General features: G+C 42.4%; 1 protein-coding gene across 2 annotated transcripts in view; it reads right to left on the minus strand.

Moving 5' to 3' along the window:
* Positions 1-27,760, minus strand: part of LOC131702750 (plexin-A2-like) — a 183,026-nt gene that overhangs the window by 12,077 nt on the left and 143,189 nt on the right. For both annotated transcript variants that reach the window (XM_059004789.1, XM_059004788.1), the window contains exons 14-26: positions 23,636-23,753; positions 22,386-22,522; positions 18,611-18,778; positions 17,385-17,478; positions 11,383-11,622; positions 10,937-11,080; positions 10,550-10,784; positions 9,383-9,525; positions 8,521-8,789; positions 2,668-2,734; positions 1,892-2,038; positions 1,321-1,480; positions 371-474 (exon numbers count right to left, since the gene is read on the minus strand). In XM_059004789.1, the coding sequence (XP_058860772.1) occupies positions 371-474; positions 1,321-1,480; positions 1,892-2,038; positions 2,668-2,734; positions 8,521-8,789; positions 9,383-9,525; positions 10,550-10,784; positions 10,937-11,080; positions 11,383-11,622; positions 17,385-17,478; positions 18,611-18,778; positions 22,386-22,522; positions 23,636-23,753 (2,026 nt within the window). The remainder of the gene's footprint in view (positions 1-370; positions 475-1,320; positions 1,481-1,891; positions 2,039-2,667; positions 2,735-8,520; positions 8,790-9,382; positions 9,526-10,549; positions 10,785-10,936; positions 11,081-11,382; positions 11,623-17,384; positions 17,479-18,610; positions 18,779-22,385; positions 22,523-23,635; positions 23,754-27,760) is intronic.

A 27,760-nucleotide genomic window follows, 5' to 3' on the forward strand; every position in this document is an offset into this window, starting at 1 on the left:
GGAGCAGAGAGAGAGAGACTGGGGTTCCTAGACAGAGCGAGTCTGGGTATTAAAATATTCAAGCTGCTACGTCATCAACAACCACCCTCTCCTCAATATTTCATGAGCAAGTTATATTTACCTTAATCTGAAGTGATATATTAAGACGCTATCCTAGTTGTGTATGACATTTTTAAGAGGCTTAGGTTATTTTTGTTATAGTCTTTGAGAGTTCAGGGAGTTCTCCAGGTTCTAAGAGTTGACAGGAATAGAATTTAGAATTGGAACTTTTAGAGAGGGTCACAATGGAACATGCGTTCTGCGGCTTCTGTGTCATGTCGCACACGGTTTTCTGAATTGCTTTGCATGCTGTATTTTTAATTTTTTTTACCTGGTAGTGCATGAGGGTGTTGAGCCGTTTCCAGTCGTTCTCAATCTTGGTGGTGATGTCTTCATCCTGCAGGACCACTCGCGCCATCCGGCCCTGACGCCATTCTGGAGGAGAGACAGGGGACCCAATCAGAGGGCTGCTGGGACTGCTCCCTATCTGCAGGGTGGGGCTCAAATGATGCACCACAGGCACATGCACAAACCTGTATGCTGAGCTCTGGTACATGTGTCCATGTGTGCTGTACTCTATTACTATCTGCCTTGCTGATGGTCAGCAGTTCCATTTGTTCTCATGAACGCTCATGGTCTATGATGTAACGTATAGCCTTGCCCTGTTTGTTCTCTCCCTACATGATATTGCAAGGGGAGTGATGGGTGCCTTAAAGAAACCTGCACACCCTACGCTGTATGCTTTCATCAACTTTTATAAAATGTATTTTGTAAGCCAAAGACCGTAATGGAATAAAGAAATGTGTACTGGTGCAGTTAAGAAAGTTTCTTCCATATTGACAACAGAGAAGTTAATCGTTTGGATTAAATGAGCAGCACAACCCACTCCGAGCCCCCAAGGATTAATTTCACCCTTTTCTTATTCTGAAAAGCTCTTCCCTCTGTGACGTGTATCAAAGTGCTTAACCATAATTGGTTAAATGAAAGTCTTACAGAGAATGCATGGATTGATTGCAAGGCTTAAAGACTGACTGACTCAAGGTCAAAGCTTGGTAGAATGAACATGAGAGAAACTAATATCCCAATGCAAACAAGGCAAGTAAAACATTTTCTTTTAGTATAACTTAGACTTATAATTATACAGAAGAAAGAAAAGGTATAGATTTTCACTGCATCTATTAGTGGGAGGTTCAAGAATTTGTAGGTGTTTCTAAAAATGATCCCGGGGAGAGGTTGAGGTACAGTGTGGGTATGTGTGTGGAGTGCTACTGCCCCTCTTACCCAGGTCCATGTCGACAGCTCGCGGGCGCTGGAAATACGGCACGTTCTTGTAAACTGCGTCCAGGATCTTCTCCTTCACCTGTGTGATGGTGTCGCAGTTCAGCACCTTGACGGGGATCTCCGGGCTGTTCTCGTTGTCGGGATTCACGCAGTTCAGGATCTGCGAGGGAGAGCGAAGCGTCCCGTTAGCGAGGTGAACAGGAGGGCCGTTCATGCCACAGTAACCTTGGTTGTTGGACGCTGATCTGTGCTGGGACTCTGAAGGGCTATTACTATGCTTGTCAGAAACAGCAGGAAACTTAGTACTAGCCTAAATTCGAAGCTGGTAAATGCAAAACCATTTATTTTCTTTTTTCTGTAAGATAATAGCACCATATCCCCCTACTAACATTTTTTTCTTCTGAGAAAGAAACATACATCTGGACAGGTTACAAAACGGGTGAGAAAACAAATCAGAAGGTAAATATAGGGGCGTCTGGAGCACCCCACAGGTTTGTTTTCTCTTCACAACAGTAGTGCAAACATCTTAACAACCCCTATTGGTAATGCTGGAGCCGAGCAGACTACTGACCAGCGTCTTGTACTCAATCTGCTGGCGGATGAGCTTGTCCTCGCTCAGGGAGTAGCGTGCCTCTCCAGTGATGGCGTCGATGGGTCCCTTCTCCATCTGCTGCTTGATGGCACAGTAGAGCATGAAGAGAGGCTCCCCGGCACACTCCTGAAACACACAAAGACATGGAGAGCAGGCGTGAGTGCTCGGACACGGGAATGTAACACGAGGTAGATGGGACCACAACACAGGGGAGTGCGCTAACCAATGCATCTCACCCAGAACTCGCAGAAGATAGGATGTATATATTATTAGGTTTCTGTTTAATACAACTGTCTCTATATCTATCTGACCGAATCCTTCATGTTCATGGCAGGACAGTGAAGGTTGGTGGGAAGCAAGTACCTGGAGTTACCAAAGGCAATGCCATTCAACAGGTATTTCAGATTGGTGGTGTTTTACACCCACCTGTAATAACGGTTTGTACAGTGTCTATGTATTGCACCTATCTGACTCTATCCTCATCATGAGGTGCAGTCCGCTCTGCTCTCTGCTCCAAGGAATTGCCATGCAAGCAATCAGAGATGCTTTCCATCCTCCCCTGCTCACCATGCCAGCGACCTAGAACTGCTGACACTGAGATGCGGCTCTAGGCTTCATTGCTTTTATTCACATACAGTGGAACTTCTGTTTAGAAGCAGAGGTTCAGTGTGTCTATAGAACCAAACTACTGCTCCACCAATAGAGGCAGACACATGAATCTGCAGTCTGACTGGGGGCATGGGTGGGCAAGTTACCTTCAGGAATTTGTGGAGCAGGAAGGCAAACCAGTTGGTCAGCATCTTCTCAGCCACCGACTCGGTTCTACAAACAAAGAAGAAACCGTTGATTAACAAAGGGCTGCGAAGATTGTACTAGGAAAGCACTGGTATTGTTAACCTGCTGGTTTTAGCCATCGTCCGCACAGCACATTCTTTGCTCGAGATGTTGAGAGAGAGAGAGAGAGAGAGAGAGAGAGAGAGAGAGAGAGAGAGCAACTCCAAAGAAAAGGGAAGAAAAAAAGAAATTTCATGAAAAGAGACCAGTTCACTAAAATAAAGCTGTGGAAAGACCATTGTTTTGACTGCAGTAAACTATACTTGCCAGTCCTTTGAACACCAGTAATGTAGTATTTATCATATCTGAAGTCCAGGATTGAGTTTGCAGGAGGGGGCTGGTCTCTTTCTGAATACAGCACTCATTTCAGAAGTATATTTTCTGTCCTCTAAACAGGAACAGAAGGGAGTGCAGCTGGTTGCTTGTCTGGTAGAGCTAGGTTTTCACTGTGAATTCCATTAGGATGTAAATTTATGAGGAAGGCACGCTGTCCTCCTGCACACGAGCGTCTATTGTCCCATTTCCCTGTCAGAATTTAACACATGCAAATTACACGTTTCCTTGGAATGCCATTGATGCTTACAACAGGGCTATGACAGCCCATCACCTGACCCCCCCCTTTACTTTCTTACTCACACACACACACACACACACACACACACACACACACACACACAGCAAAAGTGTCTGGTGGAAATGTAGTATCCGTCTCGACCCCATGATGATGTAAAAATGGGGTCAATAAATTGCTGTTATTTCACAGCAATCAGTGCAGCCAGGACTGTGATTATAGGAACACATTGCAGCTCCTGCACATCCCCTGCATGTTGCTTTTATTGCATCAAAGATATGATCTGGAACAAGGTAATCACTGCAGCTTTTGGGACATCAGCTTGTATGTGTGAACACAGCAGTTTAATACATATCATTATTATTATTATTATTATTATTATTATTATTATTATTATTATTATTATTATTATTATTAATAATCAAAATAATCAATCCCCCTGCCTCTACTGACTAAACATTTCAACAAGACTGTAGTAATACTTAGACCTATTATTGAAGACACTGAGAAAGACTTTACTTTTTAAATTATTTTAAATTTAGCACTATTACATAGACTGTGGTATTCTTAAAATGATGTAATGTACACGAATTACACTGTCTTGACCTTTCTGCTCCCTCCTATCTCCAGACTATCATTTCTCCCTACACCCGCTCTCTCCCTCTCCGCTCCTCCACCACCGGCAGATTAGCTGTACCCCCCCTCCGCTCCCCCGCCTCCAGAGCCCGCTCCTTCTCCACCCTTGCCCCTCAGTGGTGGAATGACCTACCCACCGGATATCAGGACTGCTCAGTCCCTGACCACCTTCTGGCACCTCCTCAAGACACACCTGTTCAGACAGCATCTGTAAACCTCACAACTCTTGACTATACTGGACTATATGGCACCCAACTGTACCATCACTTGCATCAGCTTGTACTTGCACTGAACTGCTGCATACCTTGCTGTATTCAACTACTGCTCTTAATTATAGCTTCTTCCTGTATCTTGTATTTGACTTTACTCTTATAGGATCCTGTGGCAATGTGCATATTATGTGTTGTGTGTTGCGTGCGTGTGTTAATGTTGGTGTATAGATTGGTACACGGGATATAAACGGGTCTGTGTTTCACGTGTATTTAAAAAGTGTAGATTTGTATTTAGGCACGAGGAGAGCACAAATCACTTCACGTGCTGGTTAAATGTAATATGTGAGCACGGGGTTGCACAGAATTAATTCACGTGCTGGGATTCAAGTGAATAATTAATTAGTAATTGAATCCCAGCACAACAGTGTATATATAGAGACACGTAGCACTCAGTCGGGGTTAGGTGTTCGGTGAGTGGAGAACGGGTGTGGAGAGGAGTTAAAATAAACGAAAAGAATAATAAAATAGTAAGTGTTTTCACTCACCGTGTTTGTTCGTTTGTCTGTTTACTGTTTAGTCCGTTTTTGTTTATATATTTATTTTGGCGTATAGTGCCGTGTCCTGTTTTTGTGTTCAAACCTTTTATTTTCTGTTCTGTCTGTTAATTATTAAATGCTGAGCGCGATCACGCGCTCAGCCACACCAAAACCCCAAGTCTCTGTTGTTTATTTCCTGCATCTGGTCTGACGCCACCCACTCCGGCCGTCTTTGTGACAGATCCATATTCATGTTTTTTGTAATTGCTCTTATTTGAAATCATTCTCATCCATTCATCGTATTCACTACATGCTCATACTGGACTTTACTCGTATAAGCAAATAGTTTTAATATAAGTTAACTGCTCTCAGTCAAACCCACTCTTACATGTAATTATTTACTGTATTCTCAATTGTGCTCTTATTTGAATTTGATCTTTTGCTACTGATTTTATTGTACTTTACAACTGCTCTTATCTGTAATGTGATATTCTGCAATGTGATATTCTGAAATGTAATACTTTACAATGTGATATTTTGTAATGTGATACTTTGTTCTGCGATATTTTGTAACAATTGTAAGTCGCCCTGGATAAGGGCGTCTAATAAATAAATAAACAAACAAACAAACAAATAAATAAATAAATAAATAAATAATAACAACAACACAGCCGGTAAAATAACATGAAGTGATCGTCATAGATGAACAGGAGAACAAAGCCGTATTGCAATCAGCTGCACTATCTTCTGTTTATTTAAACAACAGGATGTGTCATGTATCATTTTTCATCGGTACAATGAGGATAGAAAGTACATTATCAAAATCTAATAAAAGCTACTGAATAGTGTAATAAGCTCCGGCGGTCTCCAAGAACCTTCTCAAATAAAGCTCTTTGTGCTGCCCATGTCGTGCCCATTTCATTTCCCAGCGTTTTAATCCCTGTCAGAAGCAGGGCTCTGTGTTGCTCCCAGCCCCTCCCCACCTTTTTAATTGTGTTTCATTAATGAACCTGAGGCTTTCATTATCTTACTTGTGCATGAAGAAGGAATTGTGTTAATTGTGTTGAACTGGCTGTGGTGCTTGATTACAAAGTATCACACCAGGCAAGGCTTACATGCATCCCTCTAATAACCATTCCCCTGCCCTGCATTCCACTCTTATTAAAAAAACAAGAGAGAGAGCCTGGCGCAGACTGAGCCCTGGGCTAGCGAGCTGTTCCATTTTTAGCAGGCATTCTCTTTGTAAATAAAGCGAGTGAGCGAGGGATGGTTTTTATTAGTATCTGTTTTTAGGCACCCCCTCTATCAATACATACACTTACCTGCAACACTCACAAGGAGAAGGGAGAAATACTGACGGGTGGTGATGAAAGAAAACCAAAATAATAGCAACACTGCATGATAGAAAATGATAAAGTGAATCTAAACAAGGATATATTAGTTCAGATTACTGTGATGTTATTATTATTAGCCGGTTCTTGAGGATGAAGGTGTTAATGAAGCAAGGTGTCTAAAACGGGAACAGGAACACAGGGATGAAATTAAGACTCCCATTCAATAGCAGTTGGAGCCAGTCCAGGCTTTTCTACTGCCAGGAGCTTAATTTGAAAACTATTTCAACCCACAGTAAAACCTGGAGCGGATCCAGCAGAGATGCAATAGGAGTCGTGTTACCTCCCGCAGTAAAATAACTGCAGCCATTCACAAGAATTATTTTCTAATACTCTTTCAAGGTCTATAGATTTTAGCAGTGCCATTAGCCTAGCATCATATTTGCAGCTAAATGACTTACTGTATAAGAATGTTGTCAGAATTCTAGAATACTGCGACAATGCCAGTGTTCTGAAGTTAGTGAGTACCGGTTGCAACAAAAGTATAACTAGAGCCTACCAAGTCAACACAATGCAGTAAACACAATCACACAGTCCCTGCATCTTCTAATTATAAGCAATATAAATAGTTATTAAAATGGCTCTATTTAGTGTTTCTTGTTGACATTTCCATACGATTTGCTTGATTCTTTTTTCTCGCTCTCTCTCCAAACTCCCCCTTAGGGCCATAGCTGATCTTATCCACAAGCTTTTTCTACTTGAATGCATTTAATTTATTTTTAATTATGCTACAGTTCGTATGGGATGTGACCCCCTCGAGCCCCTCCCCTCTCCTGAAAAATTGACCCTTCATGTTCCAAGCAGATCCTGGCCTTTATTTAACTGAATAAAACCAATGAATAAAAAAAAAAAAAAACGTGGAGTGTGAAAAAGATTATAACTCTGGCTGCATGTCTGCTATACGGATTCCCTAGAGAAGCAGTTTCTTAAAGGAGATCACATGGGGCACAAAACAATTCACTCTATGGTCTTTTAATCTCTGACTACAGAGCTTAGCAGGCTGGACGGGAGAATAGAGTTTGCTGATTCGAAGTTCAAGATCACATCAACCATTTACTTTATCCTTAGATAACCCCAGATTGCTGATGCTCCATTGCTGATGCTACAGGTGCATTATAGGTTGATAAAATCAACCCCCTCTGTCTGACATTGAAAACGACTTTCAAACCGATATGTTAGTCGCTGAATTTGCGAGGATTTTTTCAGTAGTTCTGCAGTTAACATCCTGCTACCTCCTTCATTATCTGCTGTGCTCTGATTTGAGGCTGATCTGTGGGCTTGTGGAGGAATGAACAACAATATAGAGGCAAGAATGATCTTGTGCATATTCCTTCATATGAATGAGGACTGCATCAACACGAAATGGCATCTAAAATAAATTCACTGTCTTTTCTTTAACAGGTAACTGGATGGGTTACCCGCTGCAAGACATAGAATGCAGGATCCTAGTGACAACTGTATTAGGTTCCTGGATATGAAAAATACATGCAACAAAAACAATGGGTCTCTAGCCCTGTCTTTCATCTATTGGAATAACAATGTTATTCAATACGGAGCTGTCTAGATAGTTCACGTGGGATTTTTTTCTCAAAACATGTAGATTAATAACATGAAAGTGGAGTTGACAGAAAGCACTATCAGGGTGAAACTTTGGCATATTGAAAAAAAAAAAAAAAGAAATGTACATACAAGCAGGATTGGGCTTTACATTGTAAGCCCTGCATTCAACCTGTCAAGTCAGAGCCAATTAACTTTCCTTTTAACCCTTTTCTATACCGTATTTAGTGAACCTGCTCCAGGTCAGTGACAGATAAAGAGTCCCTTTTTAAATATTCCACACGCTTGGGCTGCGGAAATGCATTTTTCATAAGCTGCACACCGTGTTGGCGAGCATGACGAAAGCAGAACAAGCACTCGCTGTTACGCATCAAAGCGGAGGAGCTGTCGGGAAGAGTCAATCACCTCTGAATGTACAGCGCAGGAACAGCACAGTGCTGTCGGCACTGCAACATCATGACATCGGGGTTTGATCCCAGGCCTCCAGAGATTAAACAGGGCTCGCCTTTTGCTTTTTATAGTACCTGCCATGCGGGAAGGTGCAGCGGAGGATTTACCTGCCCTAACAAGCGCAGCCTGTACAGTTTCCAATGTTTTTAAACATTTAAACTGTCATTTTTATGAGGGGGTTGGGCATGCCATTCTAAAAAAATTAAAAAATAAACAAGAAATCAACAAGAGATTTGGTCAGGACTGTATTTCAGCTTATTCAAAATGAAAGACTTACCACCGAGACATTTTTTTTATGTATATAAGCAGCATATTTTTCTTTTGCTGGTGGGCCATGCCTGCACAGCAAGGCAAGTGAGATTTCATCTCACCCTCCCCGGGGTAGTAGTTACCAGCCCTGTGAAACCCCGCAGCGACTGACCTGCGCAAGAGCAGCTTGGGATGGTTCTTGCTCTCCAGGTTCTTGTCGATGAGGTCGCTCAGCAGGTGCTTGAGCACGTCCGTGGCGTACTCCAGCTTGCCCTGCAGCGCGGTCATGATGAGGGACGCCACGTTGCCGCGGTCGCGCATGGAGAAGCTCCGCTGCAGCTCCAGGGTGCGGATGAAGGTCAGCAGGAACACCTTGTTGTTGATGAGCTGGCCGAACATCTTGAGGGCTTTCTCCACACTCATCTGACCGTTGCCTGGGACCTGCAATATTACACATTATATATCAGAGGAGTGTATATTGGGCAGCAGTGTGGAGTAGTGGTTAGGGCTCTGGACTCTTGACCGGAGGGTTGTGGGTTCAATCCTCAGTGGGAGACACTGCTGTTGTATCCTTGAGCAAGGTACTTTACCTAGATTGCTCCAATAAAAACCCAACTGTATAAATGGGTAATTGTATGTAAAAAATAATGTGATATCTGTATAATGTGAAATCTTGTAACAATTGTAAGTCGCCCTGGATAAGGGCGTCTGCTAAGAAATAAATAATAATAATAATAATAATAATAATATTAAGCATTTAAAAAAGAATATGCAAATGACTTCACAGTCTGGGGGGAAAAAGGGGACCCAGTTGCCCACCCCCAAATTCCTGCCCTATTGTCTATCCCTCCATAAGTCAATGTGGTATCTGGTTGCCATGGATACTAATACAGGTCTCCAAACAAAGAAATGAAGACAGAGGCTGCGTGACATTATAGAACAGGTTGTGAAACATCCCTGGTTATTTTGAAGACTGTTATGGTCAAACTGCAGGGACGGATTGGGGGAAGGGGGGGGGGGGGGGTGCCCCTCACCTCGAGCTCGCGCAGCACCGGATGGTCCTCAATGCCCGGGAAGAGAACCCTCATGGCGTAGGTGCGGTACTCCAGGTGTGGGATGCCAGCTCGGTCCAGGTCACTGGTCAGCTCGTTGATGTCTGTCTGCAGCTCTGCAAAGGCTGAGGGAAGAAGGAGCATCAGACAGGTTAGGACACAACTACAAGAAGACCAACATTTTGGCTTAGTGTCTTCTACAGTGTACAAAAATAAGAACTGTACATGGTACTATTTTTATAAGAGTTAAGGAGGGAGATTATTTATTTGTAATACCCTATGAATACCCACAGGAGGCGCTGTTTCCCCAGAGTTATTTACTGCTCTTTTCTTATTCGTCTCTGTAATGTTTTAGCTGGCTTGAAAGAAATCACTCCCTGCAGTAACTACAAACGAATCAGGTCCGCTGCTTACAGGATCAGAAACAAGTTATCTATGAAAATCCTATGTTGGCAGAAGATTATTTCTGGATTTCTGCAAATCTGTGCCGCAAGGCGACACCGTGTCTGGTAAGAATGCAATACATTTTTAAGGTATTATTATTACTGTTGTCACTGGGGTTTATTTTGGTTCAGAGAGCTGAGAACAGGATTCTTGAACTGCTGCTACAGAAAAGAACAGCAGCCAGGCATCACTACCAGAGTCATCAGGGATCTGTCTCCCCACGTAAACATTGATGGGTTGCCATGGAAACCACACCCGGGCCTAGCAAAATGAGCTGCTTTAAAGTCTTGGAAGGAAGAATGCGGCTGACACTGGAAAATTAATTATTTTATTTTATATTTTCTGTTCATGTTAAAATACTTTGCGTACCGCACTATGCGTTTCGACATGGACATGTCTTCATCACGTTTGTTAGTTTATATATATGGATTCATTACAATGGCTAATAAATATGGATTTTCCCCAAAGTAGTAACATCACAGCCTCTGCTGTGTTCTTGTATTTTTGCTATTTAGGTGTTTTCTTAGACTGCTAATTTAAGTTCGACCTAAGACTACTCATACAAATAACACAAATGCAGACATAAGTGGTATGGCTTTCGTCATACAGTAAGTGGCAAACGAGACCACACACACACACACCTTCAACATTAAGAGTCAAGCGAGTGCTTATCCAGTAACCAGTTTAACGCTTCCCGTCTCCTACCTTCCTTGCACTCCAAGGCGACGCGGGACTCCAGGTTGTCCATCTGCATCTGCAGCCGCTTGAGTGTGAGGTCGTTCTCGCGGGACTTGCGCTTGTAGGCGATGAGGACAATGATGACGATGATGAGGAGCAGGCCGCCGCCGGCTGCGATGCTCACAATGGCGGGGAGGGTCAGCAGGCTGTCCGAGAGCACGTGGACTGAGCCGGGAGAGAACTTGAGACCACCCACATGGACCTGCCGAAACAACCACTGCCATCAACCACAGTGACCGCACTCACTCACTTTCTTATTGGATAGGAGACATCATTGATAAATAGAACCACAGAGAGAGTTACAGACCAGGGCTTTTGCTCAGCCAGGTTTGTCAGACAAGCAAGGCAACTCACCATGACTTTGTGCTGCCCAGTGAGGTTCGGTGGCTCACATAGCAGCTGTGTCTCCGAGACGGTGACAGAGCAGGGTGTCTCTCCGATCAGCACAGTGTAGTTCAGCTTGGCACCTCCAGAGGCTGGGGGCAGCAGGTTCCGTCCCTGGAGAAAGGACACAGACAGAGGACGGCCATTAATACTGCTGAAGCCCTCACTCAATCACCCTCTTTTACTTTTGGACTTCCAGACGATACATTTAACCAGGACCTCCTCTTCCACTGCACCAGTTGTTCAAACAAAAATAAATAAATACAACAACAACAACTACTCATTATGTTTCTGTTAACGGGCTCCAATGTGCATCTCGCTGCTTTTGACTGGTTTTTACAGACGATTTCTCCTTTTAGAAGACGTTTGCACTAATGGATTCAGCAGCCCCGTGTGTTTTAAAGCTTGGAAGGTACCTTGAGGATGATGGGGGAGCCCGGTTTCTGCTCCAGGATGCCCGATGCGCTGAGAGGCTCGAAGGTGGGGTTGGGGTAGTAGATGAAGTTGGTGTTGTTGTAGAGGAGCAGCGACTGCACGTTGTTGAAGATGAAGCCGAACTCGTCGGCACGCTCCACTGCGTCCAATCCGGGCCGGTATTCCAGGGTGAGGGGCGGGGCCAGGCACGACATGGTGGTCGCGTTCAGCACTTTACACACCTGGGGAAGTGCAGCACACACACAGGGATTCATAAGAGAGGGATTTACACAGGGGGTCTTTAATACAAGCTTCATTTCATGTGTAGGTCAGACAGGGTTGACTGGCACAAAATCAACATAACCATTGAAACGCATGATGTTTCTAATGGTAAGTTTGCACGGATCCTGGAAGCGGCTTTAAATATAACTCTTGTCTGACAATATCCAGGGCGCTTTATTTGTATTGCCAGTGTATTGGTTTTATGAGTAATACTGACTTCCTGACTTTGCAAATTCCTTTCTGTGGACTCCAGGATGTCTCCACAACATATATATATATTTTTTAATTTTTAGTTTTTGCAATCTTTAAAAAAAACAAAAAACAACACCCTAAAATACATCAGTGCAGCAAACACATATGCTGTTAACAAAAGCACAGGATCAGCCAGCAGATACATTCCCCCCCCCCCCCCCCCCCCCAGTTATAAATGCATGTGCTAGTTTATCCTCCTATTCCCTTTCATAAACAGCTACATGTTCAACAATGTGGAGAACCATTGTGAGGCTGCCAGACATTTGTACAGAAACCAGTAACATTCAGCACCATGCCTAATTGCTGAGCTGTGTGCAGTTGTAGTTACTTAAAAAGCATGCCAAGGGGACTTGTTAAGCAACTTCTAAGATATTCCTTTCATATAAACTGTAAAACAAGCATGAAAAAAAACAAGCAGCTGGGAATGCATTTCTTTCCTTTGGTTATATGTTTCTTTGTATTGTCGTATACATTCTGCCTTATTGCTTAGTAGCAATAGCTGTAATGGAACAACCCACCGAAACAACACGTTTCTGTACTGCCAGAAATGAAGGACATTCGTTCGGGACATGTTTAGCTTATGCAACAGTTCTGTGTGCCACTTCATGTGATTGAAAACCCATCTGTTATCTTGTTCAGGCAAAAAGAATGATAGCATGTAGTGTTTAGATCGCTCTGTTTTTTAATAAACGAAGGCACTGCTGCTTTCTTGCCTGATGAAAACAATTTAATTCTGGTTAAACAAACAGACTTAAACCTTGGACAGAACTCTGCTAACTTGGCTTTCTATTCTAGAGACCCCCTAAAGCAACCTGACTGTTAAATTAAGGATGTCAAATAGAAACAGTACGCTTAGTAGTTCAAGATGTTCCCGAGCTGTGCTGTAATGATTTTCTGATTTATAAATAAAACCTCCTACAAGTACAAGGCACACTGTCCCTGAGGTATTCCAAACAGGGCAGTAATATCCGTGTAAAAATGAAATCGATATTCTGACGGAGAGCTGGAGGTCTAAAGTGCAGGAAGATACAGTTCTGTTCCCCTTTTAGATTACAATTAGACCTAAATATCTCCAGAATTCTAGAAACTCCTCTCCCCCTCCCTCCCTGCATGGGCAGGAGAGAAGAGACAAAGGCAAGTCAATCGTTTTGAATTATTTACACTGCCCAAGACAACAGGAGCGCGGAAGCAACCTCTTTATTCAAGCATCCGTTCTGTAATAATCCTGTTCACAGATGCTCCAAAGAGCGCACGTTTCATTATATATAAAATACCATACCCCCCAGAGAGACGTCCTGTAAATTTCTAATGTATGCGTATATTTAAAAAATAAATAAACAAATCACCCTCAAATAGTATCCTGTTATCCATGTTCTGCTATCTTATTTATACCTATATGTGATTTATAAAAACACATGTGTTTGGTTATTGTTCAGTGAGTTTTGCACTACAGTGTCTCAAGAAGCCACAAGCCTCGCTGTGCTGTAAAGCTATATGACAGATAGTTTAAGTGAATTGCCCAGTACCTGACCCCAGTATTAGTAAGGTAGAGTTGCTGCACAGCATGTGTTCATTGGGCCTCTAACTGGAAAAGAGAAAGGGTGGGGGGCTCTAATAGGTGCTTACAAACATGGAGGAGAGAGCTGTCTACTCTCTGGTGTACAAGCAAAACACAATCAAAAGACTGCGCTGCCAAACTGAAAAAAAAACCCAAGAAAGTCCACCACATCCGAGGTGTGCCACTGCTGGAACAAAACATCAAAATCAAACAACCGCAGACTCAGTATTTCCAGCTGAAGAATATCTTTATTGAGGACAGCGACATCTTTTTCAAGGTTATTCTCACCTGCAGGAATTTGATTGCGCCTTGTCGATAAAGATATTCTTCAGCTGGTAGTACTGAGTGTGCGGTTGTTTGATTGTGTTGCACAATCAGAGACCGTTCAAAAAGAAGACAATGCATTAGAAATCGGAATCTAGCGACTAGCGAAATTCTGCGCAAGAGAAATCAAAGGAGGTAAGGAAATGGAATATAAAAATCATGTCTGGAGATACATCTTGGTGTTTGTAAGTTCTGGTGTGGCTTTCCATCCTGCTGTACCATCTGTTACACCACGGTGGGTCTATGGTGGGTGCTGTGGGTTTAGATTTTTTTTTTTTTAACAACTAAATTCTCACAGTATAAAAAACTGAGGATAGCAGATGCTGGATTTGGCTCCTGGGACTGAAAGTTAATTTCTGCCTTATTTACTGCAAATTTAGCAGCCTGGATTAATGCTACGCATTTAATCCAAATTTAGAGTAAGCAAAATACATCAAAGCCTTTGAACACTGGATGAAAAACTGTGAATAACAAGAAAATAAATAACTGGCGGCGAGCGACAAGCAGCAAGTTGTAGTGCCGACCAATCAAGGCTCTTTTGAATGGTATTCATTAGCATGGTCTATGTACTCTGGTATAAGAAAACACTTGATTGTATTGCATTAAATAGGCTGCTTTTTACATGCCAAGACACAACTCTTGAGCTCTCAATAATACTCTTACTTGATGATATTTTAAGGTTGACAGCAATACAAATAATTTGATTTTTTTTTTTTTAACCCAACACTACTGATACTAGATGACAACATCCCCCCTCAACCCCCACCCCCCACCGAACCTTCCTTCAATTAAAACAAACAAAAATTCAAATCACCTCGAAGCATCCGAGAGCACTTCACAATAACACCAAAAAAAACTGACACACGAGCCAACAGCCAAGCAATCCAGCTAAAAAATACGCCACCTCCAACAGATATGTTTTTAAAATTGATTTAAAAGTTTGAACTGTGCCAATATTCCTAATATGATTTGGGATAGAGTTCCAGAGGCAGGGAGCATAAAACCTAAAGCCCTCACCCCTCCTGAGTTCAGCCAACTTCTAGGAGCTACCAGAAGGCCAGCATTTGCTGATATCATGTATGACTAGGGGCATAAGACCATATGAAGGCCCTAAGCCATGAAGGGTAAGTGTAATCGATCCCCTGACAGGGAGCCAATGCAGTGATTCAAGTACTGGAGTAATGTGTTGTGAATGACGTGTGCGAGTCAGCACTCTGGCTACAGCATTGTGGAGCCGACGCAGTTTAATAAATCAGGAAGGTTTTATTTGTTAATAATTGATGCAAGGGGGAGCATGGAGACACTGAAAAGCAGGGCACCAAGGATTGAGCCTTGTGGAAATCCATACTTCACATCACCGGTTTATGAAGAGTACTGACCCAGAGAGACAAACTGGCGTCCATATAATGGATAGGAGCGAAACCATTCCAAAGCAAGACCTGGAATTCCAATAGAATTCTGTAATCTCTCCAAAAAGATCACGTGGTCCACGGTGTCAAAAGCAGCAGAAAGATCAAGCAACACTAAAATAGACAATTGTCCAGTATCAGCAAACCAGAGGAGGTCATTACAGACCCTCAATAAGGCTGTCTCAGCACCATGTCCTGAGCGAGAACCAGACTGAAGTTTTTCCAATTGCCCATTTTTCAACCATCTTAGCAAGAAAAGCAATATCAGAAATAGGACTATCGTTTCCAAGATCATGTGGGGAAAGGTTATGTTTGTTCCGAAGTGATTTCTCATCTGCCAGTGTTAGAGTAAGTGGGACTCTTCCAGAGGTCAGAGGAGTTAACAATATGAGTTATAATAGGACCTAAAACAGACAGACATTCCTTCATAAACCAGGGAGGCCAAGGATCTAAACTACGGGTCTTAAGATGTAGTTTCATTATCACAGCCTTAAGCTTTACCTTAGTTATCACAGTACATTCCCTGAACCTAGCACTGATATTATGGAAGCAATCTGGAGATGGGTGAACAGAGGCAATAGGAACAGAGAGTAAATGGGCCCTACACTTCAATTTTATCAGTTGAAGTAAAAATTGCTCACAAATATCTGTTTGATCTCCACGCACTGGTGTAGTTGTTTTAGGGTTTAAGAGTTTATCAACAATATTTAACAGTGCTGCTGGCTGATCTTTACTAGTGGAAATAATATTAGAAAAATAAGACAATTTACCAGTAGTCAAGGCCATTTGATATTGTCCAGATGCATGTTAAACAAACAAGAGGTTAAACAGCTATTTCACAAAGTCTGGTGTAGCTTTAAGGTTATATCTGCAGTGTGTGTTGCAAATAGGGTTGCCACGGCTGCAGCACAAACTCTAAACTCTCTTTAGAAATCCCATATCCATCCAATAGGAACCACTGACAATATTACTACTATAGTATTGACAACCAATTCATATTGTCTATTTTAGTAATATATTATCCTGATTTATCTAACTTGTGCTCAATTTTATGGCACTGAGATTTAGTGTCCCGGGAAGGAATCCTGAGACACCGTCATCAAAACCGGGACGATGCAGGGAAAACGGGGACAGGTGGCAACCTGAGGCGTTAGCTTTTGTTATGGCAGACAAGAGCGACCAAGTAAACCTACACCTGAATCTGCCCCAGGAGAATTTCCCTCTTATTATTATTATTATTTCAAACAGATCTGAAACATGGCTCATTTACTTTATTAAAAGCAGTCCTTCCCCCTGGAGACAAAACGCCAAATCCAATCAGCATATATTTCCTTTCCTCTCAGCTCTTACTGTTTCATTCCGTTTAATGCTGACGACGGCTTTTGACCAAAGTTAATCTTCCATTAAAACCCATTAAGACATTTTCTGAATTCCATTATACTCACCAGAGTGGTTTTTAATACAGATGAAGAAGAAAAAAAAACATATCGCCTCACTCTTAACATGTTTATTTATTCACTGCAACATTCTGATTGAGGCGAACGAAGAGACCTTTTTTTTTTCAGCACCCCGCTGTCTATGACCTGTTTTGCTACGGTAAAGACGACTTGCTTGTCTGTCTTGCACAGGTTTTTATTGCCCGATCCAGCATGGTATCAGCTTGGTATCAGCTGGTACGACATTTAGACAATGCAGTTCTGACATTCTGAGTGACAGCATTGAGGAGAACCTTTCAACAGAGGCCAGCTTTTGGGTCATGTGAGCATTATATCTCTCTACTGTTGAGTTATTTTTCCATCACATTGCTTCACAGATCTGACATTTCTATAACTACATGGATTTAATGGAAGCCATTCCCTTCTGGAGGTCTTTCTCCGTGACACTGTGCAGTTAGGTGTGGGAATGAGAGTGCATTCCATTGTTTAGACTGTGCTTCTTGCCATGGTCACCATGCTAGTTGGACTGAACATTATACCAATTTTACCAATTTTAATTTTAACTAAAAACAAATGTGTGGTTTTTTTACATTAAAATAAATAAAATAAAGCAGCATCGACATGTCACAATGAGTACTATGATGTCACAGGCCCACATGGCGTGATGAGGTCACAAAGGGGCTTTGGCTGCATTAAATGAAAGAGTAAGGATGAAAACCTCTGGAAACTGTCAGCTTACTCACATTGTCTGACTCGTGGCCGTTGTATTTCACTCTGATCCGGGGCTCCTGAATCACATCCAGGTTAGTCCCTGTGATAGTCAGGGGAGTGTGGCCGCTGTGAAAGAACATGATCAACTATTAGAGTGACACTGGGCTTGTGTTAAAAATAAGAAATGATAACTACAATATACAGACCACGTTGACACATCAGTAATCTCTCTATACACACACCTCAGACATCATCATACAGAGCGGTTACTAATGAACGAAAGAATGATTGACAAAGCAAGTAACTTTTCAAAGTCTTGACTGTAACAGACACACCCCACCCATTTTCTGGATTTTAGCATCAGTAGCCTTTTGCAGCAGGTCTGATTCTCTTCGATTAATTCATCCAAGAACACAAAAACTGGGGGGCATTAAAAAGTCATCTTTTGTTGCTCAACTTGTCCTCCAAGTGTCGACGCTGGCCCTTGCAGAGGCTTGTGTTTGTATTACAATGCGATTCCGTGACAGCTCCTGCATGTGCTGAATCGTCCCTGTCTAAAGCAGTGAAGTGGAGCCGGTAATCATGCAGTAAGCAGATGGCTCTGCCTTGTCCGGTACTGTACAGTCAGACACGAATGCCTCCAGCACACAGGCCTGTTCCTCTCTCTGCCTGGAAGTTAAATGAAGTGCGGAGTTGAAGGGCAGGTAAAGGAGAACTCGGAGCTGCTTGTGTTGAGTGACAGCGTCAGCACACCAAGCTCTGATATCAGCAAGGGGACAGGACGTCTTGAAAAATCAGATAAACCGCACATCACTGGCCACTTGGCATTTCACTGCAGAGTCTCATGCTGTAATGAGTGCCATTATCTTATCGTGTTGATATTCATTTTGGGAAGCTGGTTCTCCTGAGCACAAGAATATTTATTTAAAGATATTTAGGGAGGATGGCTTCAGAGGCTGGTTTTCTTTTTTGTATAATTTAACACTGCTATGTGCCTTGGGTTGCTTCAAATGACATTCACTATGTATATGTATATTCCATTATACTGCTGTGTATTGGGACAGAGTTTTGCTCCAGTACAAATTTTGCAACAGCATTTGCAACTAATAAGAAACACATTTAAAAGACCTGTAGTTAAGAATAGTTTATTTCAATATTTCATACAATACAGTTGGACACGAGCTCAAGCTTCTGGAATATGTTCTATTTATTACAAACCAATTCTGTGTTGCAAGAGAGCTGAATAGACCCCTCTTACCTGGCAATGCTCCACTCGGGTTCGATTCGCTGCACGGTGGGGTCCTCAATGTACTCGAACTGCAGGCTCTCCTCCACCTGGGCATGATCCACACTGACCCCGATCCGGGCCAGGCCGACTCCAGTGGGCGAGGGCGCGGAGTAGCAGACAATCTCTGTCATAGTGCGCCTGCAAGAGAGGTGGCAGTTTAACACAGTGACAAAGCAAGACAGCAAGCTATGTGAACCCTGGACTCAGAGATGAGGCACCTTAATCAATCAGCCGCTCCACCTAGCCTCTGGAGTTCTTTTTTGCAGATTTTCTTGTGGGTGGTCTAATTCCTATCGCCAGTCTGCCCACACATTTGTGCATGGTTACTTTGAGCAGGCTGGTGTTTCCCTGTGTGCTCTACCGCTGTTTCTTTGAAGTGACCTACACTGAGCATTCCTTCGGCTGATTCCCCACCGAACTTCAAAAGAGCTTGTACAGCAGCGCTACCCCTGGCAGAATTCATCGCGCCGTGCCCAGGCCAGCGGAATCAGTCACACTGAAACCATTGGCAACCTTACAACAGCTAAACCTGGGTGGCGCTGTGGAAATAACTAGAGCCTTGCTACCCGACCTGAGCCTCACAGGACCCAACAGTAAGTGTCGGGTTCGGGTTGGGTCGGGTGTAGTTTGTATATTAAAGTTCAGGCTCGGATCGGGTCGGGTCAGTGTTATCAGTGAGTGGATTATGCTGTTTTTAATTTTAAGTGAGCATTTTTTTCTTCCTCTGTGTGCAAGTGCTTCCTAAAACTCACTTTCTGCTGCACGATTTTTGAAAAACCACTTGCCATGCACCATAGGTTCCTTGAGAAATTACCTTTCTTAATATCATCTCACAAATCGGCTTACTCGTTTTGCGCAGCGTGTCAAATGCTGCATGGCCGGGCTTTACTAAGTAACCACAGGATATAATTAATTTCCAACGCAACCAACAACCAGTAATCATCTCTGCTGATAAACTGACATTTTGTGCAGCCTGTCAAATGCTGCGTGGGCGGTCTTAACGGGATTGAGTTCAGTTACAAAACACCAACGTCACCAAATTTTAACAGTCAGTCTTACACAAATGCACACAGAAAAAAAAATAGGCTGATGGAGGGGAAAAAAAATAATTCTCAACAGGAGACGGTGTAGCAGTGGAGTGTTGTTGCTGGAAAGGGTACAAATCAGTTTGGAAAAATTACAACATTGTTGTATTCAGTGATAACACTGTGTAACACAATTTTTGTTCCTGGGTAGTAAGTGTTATTTCCTAATTGCTTATGCCTCAAAAGTATAGAAAATGGCTATTATTCCCCACAAACTTTGCTTTTGTGACCAGGAGAGATATTTTGAAATTTACCTATTTCCAATGAGAAAACGGGCGAATGTGTCTTTTCGTTCACATAAAGTCAGAAAAAAACAACATATGAATCCAAATTAACATGTATTTATACTAAAGTAATACAAAAATGACTACAAAAGATTTAGAAGCGAGTAGTTTTTCGAGATTTACGATTATACTGTAAATCACTTTCACGAATCAGCCCCCAAATGTAGTCTCCCATCATGTTCTTGTTATACTGTCCTTCATTGACAGCTCATCCAGGAGCTTCAAAGCCGTGCTGCTCCATAATGGTAACAAGTACCCGTCTCTTCCCCTGGCTCACTCGGTACACCTCAAAGAGGATTACAACAGCATCAAGACCTTGCTGGACGCCTGATGAGTATGATGAGTACGGCTGGGACCTCCAGAAGGTGCTGATGCCACCACTGCACATCAAATTGGGCCTTATGAAACAATTTGTCAGAGCTCTAGATAAGGAGTCGGCAGCCTTCAAGTACCTTCAAGACTTCTTCCCTAAGCTGTCTGAGGCAAAGGTCAAAGCCGGTGTCTTCGTCGGACCACAGATAAAGAAGATCCTGGAGTGCAATGAATTCCCCAAGAAGCTCACTAGTAAGGAGAAAGCGGCTTGGAACAGCTTTGTCGCAGTGGTTCGGGGCTTCCTGGGCAATCACAAGGCCGAAAACTATGTGGAGCTGGTTATGACTCTGGTGAAGAACTACGGCACAATGGGCTGTAGGATGTCCCTCAAAGTCCATATCCTTGATGCTCATCTTGATAAATTCAAGGAGAACATGGGAGCGTACTCGGAGGAGCAAGGCGAGCGCTTCCACCAGGATATACTGGACTTTGAACGCCGCTACCAAGGACAGTATAACGAGAACATGATGGGAGACTACATTTGGGGGCTGATTCGTGAAAGTGATTTACAGTATAATCGTAAATCTCGAAAAACTACTCACTTCTAAATCTTTTGTAGTCATTTTTGTATTACTTTAGTATAAATACATGTTAATTTGGATTCATATGTTGTTTTTTTCTGACTATGTGAACGAAAAGACAAATTTGCCCGTTTTCTCATTGGAAATAGGTACATTTCAAAATATCACTGTCCTGGTCACAAAAGCAAAGTTTGTGGGGAATAATAGCCATTTTCTATACTTTTGAGGCATAAGCAATTAGGAAATAACACTTACTACCCAGGAACCAAAAAAAAATAAAAAATTGTTACACAGTGTAATAAAAGTCCATCATGTGGCTTTGTACAATGCAAATCTTGCAAAATATTACTGAAATATGACAGCAAAAAGACGGTAAATTCATCTCTGCAGCAGCACACTGATGTACAGGTAGTGGACAAAAAAATGGAAACACCAATGTATAGTCACTTAATAGGGCGTTGGGCCACTATGGTATCCCGCTCTGTGGAGTTCTCGGTGGACCGTTTTTGATGAAACTGTCTGCGCCCCAGGTTGAAATTTGCCGTCAATTGATCTGCAGTTGCTCGCCTGTTTAGTGGATCGGGTCGGGTATGTAAATATTTCAAAGGGCTCGGGCTCGGGTCGGGTTCGAATTTGTTTGGTTGGGTTCGGATCGGGTTTTAAATTTAGGCCCGAGCAGACCTCTAGTTCACACAATAAACAGAGGGGGTCGGGTATAGAGCTTAATCTTTACACTGAATAACACTTCATTTCTAATGCAGTAATCGAAATCAAAAAGCTCCACCACATCTGCTTTTGACCTCCCTACTCCCCAGCTAAAAGGCCATTCAAAATCAGTTCAAGTATAGTGTCTAAAGCACTTAATACCACACTAGCCAAAAAGCCATAGATTTAAACAACTGCAGCTTCCACTGTTTCAAGGCAGGACACGGTGCTGACTACACTGGCGTGGCATTGACTGTGCTGTGCACTGCAGCCACGTTCTGTCACTCTAGGTCCCTCTCTCTGCCTATTGTCTGCAATTATCCTGCCTGCAGTCAGGCAATTAGCTGCGGTCTTTATGATTAGCCCATCACAGCGAATCTGCCCACAATTCCTATCACCCCCCCCCCCCCCCCCACCCCCCCCTCTGGTCAGACAGGGTTCCGAAATAGAATGTTGCAATTAGCTGGCATCTCATTAAAGCCGTTTCATCTAAATCAACCTCCCAGCATTACAGCAGGAATTGAGTGGCTCATCTTTAAATAGAAAAGGCCAAACAAGCTTTCTGGCTACGGCATGCTGCTGTTGCTGCTGCAGCAGCTTGACTCTTTTATTAAAGGAATGATCTAGAAGGAATGATATATTGGGTGCTGGTGCAATGGTGGAAAATCTGGCGTTCACTTCCTGGCTTATACAGAGGTTTCCCTAACACACACTAACTATGTATACAGAGAGAGAAACAGGTAGTTAGGTGGATATTGTTGAGGTGTATCTGTCTCACCCGTAGAACTCGCATGTCTGATTCCCGAAGAAGACAGAGACGCTGCTCCCAGCTCCCAGGTTTTGCCCCATTATGGTCACCTTTGTCCCCCCAGACTCCGGTCCCCGACTGGGGGACAAGGCTTCCACAGTTGGTTCCTGAAAACAAAGCAGGACATAAAATCTAAAGTTGTAGCATCGTCTAAAATAATCACAGATCTGAGACAGCGCAGTGCCACTGCTGTACTGTATATCCCACTGCACAGCAATGCATAGCGTTTTGATCCACTCCTGGTTTCGCTAGGAAGGTCAAGATGACACATCTGAGCTTGTTAACTATACACAGTGGCTGATCAAGCTCGTATCAAAAACCTGGAATGGGTCAAACTGCTATGCAGTAGGAGTCTTATTTCCATCCCTACATAATCCGATATTTGAGGTGTGTTTGGTGCTTTGATACCATAGTTGTTTTACTTTAAAAAGACATTGAACTCAAAAGTCGAGTTTGGTCTGTGGAAGGATGTGTAATTAAATATTACACACAGTACAGCGCTATGCAATTAAAAGAGTAAACCCAAACGCACCTTAATTACTGTTTATTTTACTGCACCAGTGCTGTGGGGGTAATCTCACGACACAGTGAAAAGTATGACCGTCACAAACAGGGGCACGCATCAAGGGCTGACAGGCAGTAATTATAACAACCTCAGATAATTAATCTGTCAAGGGGGGCAGGGTTAAAAGAAAGTTTGTGGGCAACTGTATGTGCTCCTAAACTAAAATCACATGTATAATTACAACTACTAATTATGTTTGCATAAACTGCACTTTATCTCCAGGGATCGCACAGCCTCACCGCCCATCTGCGTTATCCACAGTGCTTTGAGTTTAGAGGATAAGTGATAGCAGGTAATGGAAGAATGCAAGACATAGCCAGCAAAGGACACGGTGTCTCTGATAGTTATGATCCTCCTCACAGAATGGGTTTTTTAGTGTGGGGTTACCTACACAGAACCATCATGTTTTCTGTTTATCCTACACAGAAACCTGTATTTTTAAACCTAGCTGTACAGGGTTTTCACACATTTGAGACGTGATGCTGTCAATTTGCTTTGCAACATTTCCACGTTTGAGTAGCCGTAACTCTAAATGTTTCGGTATCGCTAATGTCTGTATTCAAAGATCAGTTTTGCTTTTGGGGAAAAAACATTCATCTATCTCCAGTATTTATTGAAAGAAACGGTATCTGAGGGATAGGTTAGCAACACTCACCACGAACGTATAGAGCTGCGTGGATCTGGTCTTCAGTTCCGGTTTGCACTCCCCAATGCAAAGCTCAACCGGTCCGGGTGACATCTGTAGCTGGACCGGCTCCATCTCACACACGATCCTGCAAGAGACAGCCTGCGGGCTCAGGAGCAGTGCTAGGTTCTCAAGGCTACAGGGCGAGGAGGCGTGACCTCATGTGAGGTCTTTAGAACAGTAGGGATTAGTAAATCCAGTACTTCGATGGATGCATTTACCTGAAAGCATGAGTCAGTGTGTGGGCTAACCTGCAGATAACGCTCGGAACATGCATGTTCAGACACAAATAATAAAAAAAACCCTTTCGCCTACACAGGTTGTACACCAAGAAAGGTGCTCCTGCGGCGACTGAATAAGCCTGTGAGGTTGACAAACATCACTGCTGCACCGACGCACTGGTGGGCATTAGGGGGTTACATCTGAGAGGGTAACCGTGGTGTCCTGTTGGCATGGATACAGTAAGATATCACGCCGTGACAATACATTAACGATAAGCCCAAACCAACCTGCCGGAGGGATCAATAAGAGTGGATCAGATAAGTCATCAGATGGCCTGATCAAATATCACCAAATCATCAGGTGGAAAGATCAATTGTTCTAACATAAAAACAGCAGCTATTGATCGCTCCTAACAGCGAGTAATAAAAAGGGTGAGCAATCATCAACCTGATCAGCAGGAGACATGCTTATTACTGGTCTTATTTAGTGCACTTCTGAATCACAAGTAGGGAGTCTTCCACTCCAAGCGTGGACCTTGCAGTCCAATTGTGACCACCTGTCCCAACCTATGTGACGATTACAGTGCGTGACACATGCAGCTGCTATGTATTGCAGGAATGCAGTTTTTATTATGGCTAATAATCTGTAGTTTTAATAAAATATGTCCAAAACAGTTCCACCTCACTGTGGCTAAAAAAGCCTTTAAGAAGCAGTTGGAGATTATTTATCTTGCACACAACTAAACATTATAATTTTAAGAAGATATTTGCAATGTTTTGCTTATAATGAACCTACTGTACTATTTCATTCTGTTGCCCTGCAGTTATAATATAGCAATGCAATGTAGTTATCCAGTGGAGCTGAACACATAATTTTACACAGTGTACTGTACTGTATATCTGAAATCAGGACACAGCACACTTAACTGGGGAGGTTTAGGTCAATGTGACCCTACTGGGATCTATAACCTGCCCTTGCATTAATAACCCTCCTCCAGAAGTGAAAACAATAGGGTGAGTGGCACCCAAAACACAATAACATTGAAAAATGTCACTTTCTCCCTTTTAGCTGCACATCTGCCTTTCCTCGCCTGGTTTCTAATTTTCCCCTGACATTTTTTTTGCAGCAAAACAAATGATTTCACTCCTACTCGGATTAAACTGCTGTCAGAGCCAATGCGCGACTAACAAATTGTCCCCTACAGCCAGTGGCACGCAGCGCATTTCAATCAGAAAGGTTCCACATAAACCCATATTGCGTGGAGGAGCGCTGCTCACGGCAACACAGGGCCGGTTTCTATACGGAGAGGATTGGGTAATACAAAGTAGATGCTTGATGAAATAAATAAAGTGATTTAATATAAACCATGTAAGCAAGCGGCAAGGGTTGCCAAACACTTGCTTAAAAAACAGTTTATTAAAAGCTTGGAATAAGCAAAAACTATTTTAACAGATCAAATATAGACCACGCAATACTTCTAGTCTTCCCTATACATTATTGCATATTAAAATCCACATTAAAAACACCTATCGACTAAAGACGTCATTGACCAAGCAGGTAAGACAGAATTAATGTGAGTGCCTAGTTGGTTTGTGTGGAGCAGTTTTGTGTTTCTAAGCTCCTTCTCTCTTTCAATCCTACACTGGACTATTCAATAGACTACAATGAATGTCATTAAATTCATACCATACTCGCTATAAGGCACACAAGCCAGCCTGTTCAATAGATCTTCAACAGCAGCAGATCTGAATAGCGCCACTTTGAATAGGTAGTGGTTGAAGATGATGAATTTCAGACTTCAAACCGTGCATGTTAGTCTCTCTCATTTGTGTCTGTAAAATGATGTCAATCACTTAGTAATGTAAATGACAGTTTTATTGCAATATGTTCACGGCTGCTTGGATAGGAGTGTTTTTTGTTTGTTTGTTTACTTCTTTCTTGATTAAAACATGCTTGAAGGACTTGCAGAAAGAACATGTGCCAGGGTCCCACTTTAAGCCCCTGCTCATTAAAGTATGAAGATGTGTGGGATGGGTCTGGAAATGAGCTTCAGTAGGAAGCCTCAGTGTTCAATCACACATGCTGGTTATTAGATTTAAAATAGTCGCGCTTCATTAGGTCCAGTGCTTACCCACAGAGCTCCATGGCAATTCAAATGAAATTGGATCTCTCAGCCCGGTAACCCTTAGCTCACATTAAAGTGATAGGAACTCTCATAAAGAAAATAGACATTCGTGATTGAGTACTCCAAGGCATACAGCCGACACCAGAATTTTAAAAAAGGACCATAAAACAAATGATTATGTTTCTTTGCAATTTTGTCTGGCGTGAACTCTAGCGTGCTCTAAGGCTCCGTCTGGCAAATCAATTGCACAGCAAGCAAGCAAAATTGCATTTTAGCTTAATTCTTTTCAGTGCCTGTTAGAATGTAACAAAGGAAAACACCAGTTACTGTATATTTATTACCTGATCTAATAGAAACTCGGACTATGTTTGCATGCAGCCTTGAAACACACTGTTGCTTGACAAAATCTAGATCAGTCACCAACCTGCTGAACCAACGCTGTCCATGTTTCATTACAAAGGGAAATCTGGATCTGATATAAAGGTTCAGAAAGCACTGTTGACCTTTTTTGGCTTTCAGTTTGCCAGGCGGGTTTATTGTTTTGTACAATAGAAAAAACTAATAAAAAATAAATAATAATAATCAATTCGATTTTACATTTGAAGCACGTAAGGTGATAATAAGTAATCAAGTAGGTGTGAATTGGTAATTCTGAATATCCTCATATAATACAGAACTCCTTTTGATAGTCTGACTCATTGTGAATATTATTTTTATCCTGCTGAAACTTGCCAATACTTACTCCAGGACCTCACTGATATGCAAACTAATTGTTGCCTCTGGGCTTACGAATGCAAATGCAGTAATAGGTGCACAAGGAATACTGATTTCACTTCTACAGAACTCCTCTGTTCCGTTTCTTCTGGCAATGCATCCGGACAACAGATGGGATGGGATTTTAGGCAAAGTCTATATCCCAGTCCATCCGGATCCAGTCCAGAGCTGGACTGGATTAAACTTGTTTCAAACCGTCATACTAATTTAAGCGCAATAAGAGATTCGGTCACTTGTAACGAGGGTCAGTATTGTCTGGCAGTGTCGAGTGTATCTTATATTTCTTATTCAAATTCATTTTGCATATTTATGTTCTGTGAATGAAATAGCCCTTTATTTTGGTGCAGTGTCATCTTGTTTTACATTTCCCTGTAGCTTCCAGGCTTGGCTACATCGGAGTCCAGTTTCAAGTGCTTATGCTCTCTCACGTTTTCTTCCCAAATAATTCAAAAGCTGAAAAATTGCTGACAGATGTTGAGAGTGCAATTGACCCTCTCCACTGCAAGCTCTTTTCTGAACTTACTCCCTTCGGAAAAATAAAAATAGGCAAGAGTTTCACTTGTTTTAATTAGCCCAAGCTGAAGCTGCTGTGCCAGATATTCATGTTGACACTACCAACGGGAGCTAGGTATACAGCTAATTAGGGAATTCATTTGTTATGAAACCATTTACATACACCAGCCTTCTGAGCATGGAACGCAAGCCTCTCAGCATGCTTCTGTCTTTAAAACAATACCCCTGCTTTTTATTTAAGTGCACCTGTAAGATGCTGAGCGGCTTTGTTAGTTTGTGGATCCCAAATTAAAATGTGTATTAAATTAAGCAAATAGAAGTAGTAGCACACTAACACTGCACTGTGAAGTGAGGTCATCATAATTACAGCTCTAGTCCTGAATTCCAGTTGCACTTAAAAAAGCAAACATGTTCATCAGTGAGAGAAAAGCCACAGAGGCATTTGGAAGAAACAGCTTTCA

This window comes from Acipenser ruthenus, chromosome 30 (assembly GCF_902713425.1).
Source record: "Acipenser ruthenus chromosome 30, fAciRut3.2 maternal haplotype, whole genome shotgun sequence".
NCBI classification, from domain to species: Eukaryota; Metazoa; Chordata; class Actinopteri; order Acipenseriformes; family Acipenseridae; genus Acipenser; species Acipenser ruthenus.